Source organism: Dama dama, chromosome 23 (assembly GCF_033118175.1).
Source record: "Dama dama isolate Ldn47 chromosome 23, ASM3311817v1, whole genome shotgun sequence".
NCBI lineage: Eukaryota > Metazoa > Chordata > Mammalia > Artiodactyla > Cervidae > Dama > Dama dama.
In genome coordinates, this window is record NC_083703.1 from 55,376,508 (window position 1) to 55,384,618 (window position 8,111).

The following is an 8,111-nucleotide window of genomic DNA, read 5'->3' on the forward strand; positions in this document are numbered from 1 at the left end:
TCGTGTGCTTATTTGCTATCTACATATCTTCTTGGCGAGGTGCCTTTTAAGATCCTTGATCCATTTTTAAAATGGGGTTGTTTGTTTTCTTGTTATTGAGGTTTTAGAGTTGTTTGTATAGTTTGGATTTTTTATTTTTTAAGTCAGATGTGGCTTTTGCACATTTCCTCTGCATTTGCTGGTGCCTGCTCTCCATTGATGCTGCAGGGCCCTGTCCTGGTGTTCGGTCTCTGTAGCCCTCCGTGCTTCCTTGTCTTTCCTGACCTGACACTTGGAAGAGTGTTTATCAGTTGTTTGGTAGGCGGTCTCTTGTTCTGGGTGCATTGTCAGGTTCCTCTCGGTGAAATCCAGGTGATATAACGGGGCTGGAGTGGCGCCCCAGCCATGCTGCGTCCTCAGCGCGTCATCTCAGGAGGCGGTGACATCCGGGTGTCCCGCTACAGGCGGTGGGTCAGCTGGGCTTGCGGGTGTCCCCGCTGGAAAACGCGTTTACTCTCTTAATGAGAGTCTTGTGGGGAATTCTGGGGCTGTGCTCCGTCAACCCCTGTTCCTCCCAGTCCGTATCACTGCTCCATGCTCGGGGCCTCGGGCTCTTCCTGGGCCTTTGTTGGGGGAATCTGCTCTCTCTACCTCCTCCATTCCTTGCCTGCCTCTGTCACGGTGGGGCTTGCAGTGGGGTCTCCGGTCCTGGCCCTGCTCAGTTACCACAGGCCCCTTGTGCTTGGCTTCGCTCTCCTCTCACTTAACCCGCTACCTTCTGAAGGTTTCTCTCCTTCCCACATCACCTCACGTTTTCCTGCTGTAGCTGTGGGGTCGGCCGTGTCTCCCTGGAGCCGTGGTTCCTTTTGCTGGGACACGTGTAGGACCGTGTGTTGCCATGCTGTTGAGTTTTGCAGACCTGCTGGGCAGCAGGGATACTTGGTGTTTGTGAATGCGCTGTGGGTGCTTGTTCTCAGGACAGGGTATCGGCTCTCGTGGGGTTTACAGAACTTCCTGGATTACACCGACTCTCGGCTTATCTGCATCCACCTGCTGTGTTCTGTGCTAGATGTGGAGCTCCACAGTCACCCTTGTCAGTGACTCTGTCTTCATCTCCTGCGGGTTTTGCTTTTCTGGGGGTTGCTGTGGTATTTGATACGTACATACCCGTAAGTGTATCTTCACAGTCAGTTGCGATTTTTAGGATCATGAGGTATCTGTCCGTGCCCAGGGGGCTTGGTGTCCCCCTTGTCCTCAGTCAGGCCTGTTTCCCCTGCTCTCCTGTTCCCCTTGGTCTGGAGCCTCTGTTCCTCCTGGGCCCGTGGCCTCTCCTGTAGGTGCACCTCTGTGTGGTGTGCGGCAGGGTCCTGTCCTCTGAGTCCTGCTGGCGAGTGTCTTTCCATCACGCACAAGTTAAGCCCATCATCTGTGTTGATGCAGCTGACATGTGGTTTCAGACTCTGTCACAGATTCTTAGGGTTATGATTGTTTTGGTGTGATGTGCAGTCTTTGCTCCTTAGTTAAGATAATTGTGTTTAGGAAGGTGTGTGCCTCTGCTCTAGTGGTCACTTTTGTATGTAAGTGTTTGGGTGTCTTTACCCCGGGTTTTCACGAGTGTTTCCTGTTGGACTTCTTAGCTCAGGTCCGCATTCTCCTTGGCCCCAGGCAGCCACACGGCCTCCCTATGGGTCCTGTGACCCCTTCCATTTCACGCTTTGTCACGTCATTTCTACTTCGTCATGGCATACGGTGTCATCTCCCGGCCACTTCCTCAGTGTCACTGTCGCAGCAGCTGTGTGTTTATATTATAAATGCTTATTTCTCCCTTCTTCTGCGGATTCTCTGTTCTCTCTCATTGGGATGACCCTGACCTGTGGCCGAGCTCTCACGAAGCTCAGGTGCAGAGTCCCTGCCATATTGCAAGTTGAAACGGTTTTTCTGTGGCCTTGATGTGGAGGGCAGTCAGGCTGGATATAAAAATGTTGGTTCATGCTTGCTTTCAGTGATGTTTTTAATGCTTTTCCTTGCTTATTGTATAGGGGTTTCCCTAGTGGCTCAGTTAGTAAAGAATGTGCCCACAATGTAGGAGACTTGGGCTCGATTCCTGGGTCAGGAAGATGCCCTGGAGAAGGAAATGGTAACCCATTCTAGTACTCTTGCCTGGAGAATTCCATGGACGGAGGAGCTAGGCAGGCTATAGTCCATGGGGTTGGACACTGTGCGACCAGCTTTCACTTTGGCTTACTGTATGGGTTTGGGAAGGAGACGGCAATGGCAACCCACTCCAGTACTCTTGCCTGGAAAATCCCATGGATGGAGGAGCCTGGTGGGCTGCAGTCTATGGGGTCGCTGAGAGTTGGACACGACTAAGTGACTTCACTTTGACTTTTCACTTCATGTATTGGAGAAGGAAATGGCAACCCACTCCAGTGTTCTTGCCTGGAGAATCCCCAGGGACGGGGGAGCCTGGTGGGCTGCTGTCTATGGGGTCGCACAGAGTCGGACACGACTGAAGCGACTTAGCAGCAGCAGCATGGTTTTGGGAAAGCCTGATTCCAGGTTAATTTATCTTGGAAAACTGACAGTTTTATGAGGCTTCGTGGAAGTTGATTTTAAGGGTTAATTTTCCTAGGTGCCCACTCGCCTTGTCCAAGTAGGTTTGGTTTTTGGTTTCCATTTCTTGCAAGTTCCCTCAGATTATGGTTTAGTGTATTACTCCTGCCCTCACCTTTGGCTGCCTCTCTGGGGGCTCCGATGGCTCAGTGCATGTCCCCCTTTCGTGTCTTCCTTTACCCTGTGTGTTCCTGGCCCTTTAATTTTTTTTCCCTTTGTCTCCTTTCTCTTCTTTTGTTCTGCTTTTCTTCTTTGCCACTTATGAATTTTTATTCGAGTTTTTTCTCCCCTGAGCACCTTACAGTTTATTTTATTTGTGTATCAGATAATTTTGTCTTTTTTTCTCATTTCTTTCTTGAGTCAGTCAACTCTCGTTTCTTTCTGGCTTTTAATCCATCTAGCCCTTATATTTTGAGTGTTTGATTCAAGGTGATGTTCATACCCTCCAATGTGTAAGTACATTTTTTTGTTGAAAGGGTTGTCTTGTAGTTGCTTATTTTTCCAGATTGCGTTTGGACCTGATATGTGCGGGATTTCATTTTCTGACTGCTTGTGGTGGTTCTTGGTGGTCTTGCTGATCTTCCTCTTGTTAATTTCGTGGTATGGGTGTTGACAAGATTTGTGGTCTGATGATGCCCTCTCCTGACTGTTGTGCAGAGCCCAGTGACTTAGCTGGTGTCTCTCCTGATGTGGAGGGCTGAGGTCCTCTGGTGGAACCTGCAGGACCCTACCTCCCTACCACTCACTTCTTGGTGTGCACTTAGGCACCCCCCAGCCTGCTCTGGTGGGAGGAGGACTCTCTCGCTGCTGTGTCTACTGCTTGGCATCATGGGGGCATAGCCCTCCTCCTCGGTCTTTGCGGAGCCTGGGCTGCATCTTCATGTAGTGCGGATGCTGTGTTCCCTCCCTGTTCTGGATGGCCCTGGGGGAGATGATGAAAGATACCAGGGTGACCTTGGCTCTCCTCAGCCAAGTGCCAGGGGTCCCTGGCGCCCTCCAGCTGCCTGTGCTCGGGCGTGGACAAGCTCGGGAATTGCACTGGTGTGAAGAGGAGCAGAGCGAGCCAGGGGGTGTCTGTGCTCTTGGTACTTTGACCTCCGTTACTTACCACCTGGCACATGGGGCATCACTCAGACACCCTCTCATGGTGTGGACCTCTTGCTACTATTGTAGGCATTCTGGGGGGAGTGGCAGTAAGGCCCCCCGTGCGATTTCCCCCAGACAGTCGCCGAGGGGCTGGTGCTCTCTGCCACCTTGGTGAAGGCCCGTGGCAGGTCCCTGCAGCTGCAACCAGGTGCCATGGCCCATTGTGCATGGCTCGGGGGCCTGAGTGAAGTGACTGGCGAGCCAGGCAGGTTGGGGCTAAGGTGATTGTTTCCACTTGGTTCCTGCATTGAGTACTTGTTGCCTGTCAAGTTGGTTGTGGCATTTTTGACAGTGTTAAGGTTGCCTTCAAAGGAGACAGTAGGGGATAGCCTTTCATTGATCCTCTTGACAGTCTTGGAATGGGACAGGTTGAATTCACACAGTGCTTTCAGGTGGGGAGCTGGGGTCCAAGGTTGCTGTTGCTGTGTTTCAACCCCAACCGCTGCACATGCAAAACAGAACAAATCCATCATCCTCTGTGCTTGAACCTGTTGGTGAAAGTGGATGCTGGCATCTTCCGTGCAGTTTTCTGTCATCTGAGATCACTGCTGATAACCTAGGGCCACTTCCTGCAGGCTGGGCACTGGGTTCCTGTGACTGCCTTCTGTGGCTAGGACACCCCAGAGCTAGTTGGTCACAGGCTGGCACTCACCCCATGACATTGGATGACATTTAGTGTCAGGTAGGAGGCCTTTGAGCACAGGCTTCTTGTTTAAGTCCATGAAAGAGTGACATGTGGCTACCTCATGACCACTGGTGCCTGAGACATGATGAGCATGGCCAGCATGGCCACGGCCCTGGAGTCCTGCTGTGGGCTGTGCTAACGCCTGCTTGTCTTGTTTGGAGCCACTTTTGACTTCTGAAAAAGATTTCATTAAAATATCATTTACCTTGATTTCTGAGTTTCAGCATCCTTTACATTCTGTGCCTGAAGTGATAGCCCTCACCCTTCTCCTAGCTGGTTTTGGTCATTGAACTATTTTGAAAGTAAGAGTGTCAAACACGGTCCAGAATTGTACTGAGTGTCACAGAAGACACCTGGCCCATGGTTTAGGTAGTGCTTTGTTCTCCATGAGCCTCGAGGTCAGGTGGTGCCCCGTCCGCTCCTCCCAGCTGTCTCTCCAGACACTGGCCTCTACAGGCTCCCCCGTGTTGAGGGTGCAGACCCACAGGGCCCCGGGCGCAGGCCAGCTCCCATTTTCCTGGTTCCTCTTGGCTGTGTGTTTTCATCACCACCTTTTCAGGGGCGCTGTTTGTTTTGTACACAAAATGCTCCTATAGGGCTGTTATGGAGACTCAGGGAAAACTGGCAAGAAAACCTAAGTAGTTGTTTCAAACACGGACAAGTAGTCACCAGAGGACTTGTCTGGAGGAGGGACCGGTGATTAAGGTTCTGAAGGGGGGTGTAAGGAACTCGTAAATTAACAGAAGACGCATGGGATGCCTCGCCTGCCATCTGCTGGCCGCTTGCTGCACTGCGGCCTCCTCCAGCATCACAGGACTCATGGCTCCCACCTTCTTAAACTTTGAAAAAACACAATAAAAGTTCCATTGTAAGTTTTGCACTTGAAATACACATGAGCAACTTTAACCATCAGAATACAGACACTTCCTGTTTATTCTGAACGGAAAACCAAGACCCGTCCAGCTGGGAGTTATATGGTTTGCACCCACGAGTGTCGGATGGAGACGGTGACAGACGTGCTGAAATCATGGATGCTGCTGCTGGGGGGGGCGGCGACACGGCAGGAAGGCACCCAGAACCCCAGCTCGGCAAGCAGGCAGGCGCCAGAGTTCACACCTTCGGCCAGATCCCTCCGCAGGCTGACCAAACTGGGTGCCGAGCAGTGCAGACCACTGTCAGCCCAAGGGAGTGGGGCCACCCTCCAGGCCGCACACGACATGGTGGCTGAAGAGTCCTGCAGCCCAGCTCGCCGACCGCCAGCCCGCCCAGCCCACGAACCTGGACCTTGCGGCTTTGGGAACGTGCCTTTGTTGGCGAAGTGGTGGGTGACATGGCCACCGCAGGTGTAGTGCCAGCCCACCTGAGTCCTGGACACCAGCAATGCCAGCCACGAGCCCTGGAGCCGTTCTGCGTCCCTTTGGGGCAGGAGCCGCCACGTTTTCCTTCTGTGTCCGGGGCCAGAGTCTGAGCTCTGTGGGGAGTTGCAGGGTTAGCATCTTCCAGTGTGTGCCTGAGAGCACCAGGCCTGGAGGTGGGCGCGGGGTCGTGCCTCCTGCTTTCACCCCTTCTGTTAGGGACTGGCTGAGCACCGCGGCTCCAGCAGTTGGCCTAAGCCTGTCCAGGCCCGGCTTCCTCCGTAGTCGGGTTCCGTGGGACACCTGTAGGGAACCGTGCGCTGCCCCCAGGCCTGCGGTCCTGGGGTAGCACCTGGCCTTGCCCCTTCCTTCCAGCGCTGAGGGCCCTGCCCACCTCTGCGCTCCACTAACTCGGCTGTCTTCTCCTTTCTCGTCACCAGGGCTCGGGCCCAGGCTCGGCGGTCCCAGGCAGTTCCGGCGTCGGAACCCCCAGACAGTTCACGCGGCAAAGGATCACGCGGGTCAACCTCAGGGACCTCATATTTTGTTTAGAAAATGAACGTGAGACAAGCCATTCACTGTTGCTGTACAAAGCATTCCTTAAGTAGCACGGACGCGGCCTCTTAGCAGAGACGCCTGGGGACTTTTTATATATTTGCAGATTACGCCTTTTTGTAACGAGCAAATGGGATATTGTTTAAAAAACAGCCACCTCTTTACAATGGAACAGTTTTATATTCCTGTTTCTAAGTCAACTCTTCAGTACGGAGGAAAACATGTTTCTGTAACAGAGAACACAGAGGCCTGCGGGTACTCTTACAGGACAATTAAATCCTAACTCATCTTTGATTGAGTGGCCTTCTTGCCAAACAAGCCATATATAAAAACTGATGGAATCGTTTAGCAAATAACTAGCTGCCCTCTTGTCACCTCATAGCGGTTTCTACATTGTTTGTGCATTTGGTTTAGTTCAACCCAGCTTACTGCGTAGGTGTGTGTCTACAGCCAGTGACCTCATTTCACTTATTTTATTTTTGTATTAGTCAGTTGGCAAAGCAAACTGATTTTTTAGACTATTTATCTCCCCCCCCTCCCCTGCCCCTCCGTTCAGGATCCTTGAGGAGCAGGCAGCCCACCGTCCGCCTGCGCCTCGGGGCTCATCCCTCTCTGCTTTGTGGGGCCCCGGTGACGCGGCTCCTTCTGAATGTGTGGTCAGCATCTGTACAAATGCATTTTATTTGCTATTGTTTGTAAAGCTGTAAAGTTAAAAGAAATGAAAACCTTTTCAGCATAAATCTATTTTACTTGCACTGTGTTTTTTAGCTAAAAGTGAAAACTTAGATGAAATAAAATCAAAGTTGAGAAGAATCATCAAAAGACTGTTTCTCAGTGTGAATCAAGTGTTGAAAAATGGTTGGTGTATTTTGTCAGTAATTGTACATAATTTTTGGCACATAACATGAAGATGGCTATGTAACTATAATTATTTTGCTAAGAGACTGTATGCAAGCTGTGGGCCCACTTTACAGACGTCCAGAGCAAAAGCCCCTTCTTTGTACCTATTTTTTTATTACAAATATACTAATTGGTTCTTTATATTTTCAGAGGTTATTGTATTAAATTGTCTATTGATAGTACTTTTATGACTGTAAATACTTTGGCTTTCTCTGTGTGAATTCTCATGTTAGACTTTATTCGCGCGTGTGAACTGAATGCTGATCAGTATTTTTTATGGACACCTGAAAACTGTTACACCTTTTATTTTGTCTTTTAGGAAATCCCTGTCTTTCCATTTTTTCATGTAAATTTTGCACAGTTACTTGTTCATATGTAAATATTTTACTTTCAAAAATGAAGTTTTTAATTGCTATTGTTTTATATAGGATTGAAAGAAAATTAACTCCTTTATTAAAAACAAATTTATCTGTATCTGTTTTGCCTGTTTTTCCCAGTTTTCCACTTATAGATTCTGCTGCCAGAGATTCAGCTCTGGCTCTGCTGAGGTGTGTCTTTATGAGCCACTTGTTAGGAGTCAGTGTCTAAAACCCAGCGAGTCCGGTAGAAATAGCCTCACCTCCGAGGACAGGACCTGCCTCCAGAGTCAGACCTGGTGTGACGTGCGAGGGCCCAGGAGCCGAGCTCAGGCCTTGCTCCTTGCCGGGCCACTCTTCCTCGGACACGGATGGACTCGTGCATCGTGGACTCCGGGCTGCTGTCCGTGCAGAGGCCTGGGGCGCCCCTGGGAGAGGGAAGGTAAGGCGGGGGTGGGGACACGTGGGCGTCCTGGCCCCAGCCCTGACGCAGACCCACCTTGTTGGAGGGGGTGTGGTCTC

At 50.8% G+C, this 8,111-nt stretch overlaps 1 protein-coding gene across 1 annotated transcript in view; it reads left to right on the forward strand.

Moving 5' to 3' along the window:
* Positions 1 to 7,707, forward strand: part of TAF4 (TATA-box binding protein associated factor 4) — a 62,694-nt gene extending 54,987 nt beyond the window's left edge. Inside the window, exon 15 of the mRNA XM_061126896.1 lies at positions 6,219 to 7,707. Coding sequence (XP_060982879.1) covers positions 6,219 to 6,386 — 168 coding nt within the window. The 3' untranslated portion in view covers positions 6,387 to 7,707. The remainder of the gene's footprint in view (positions 1 to 6,218) is intronic.
* Positions 7,708 to 8,111: the final 404 nt, after the last annotated feature.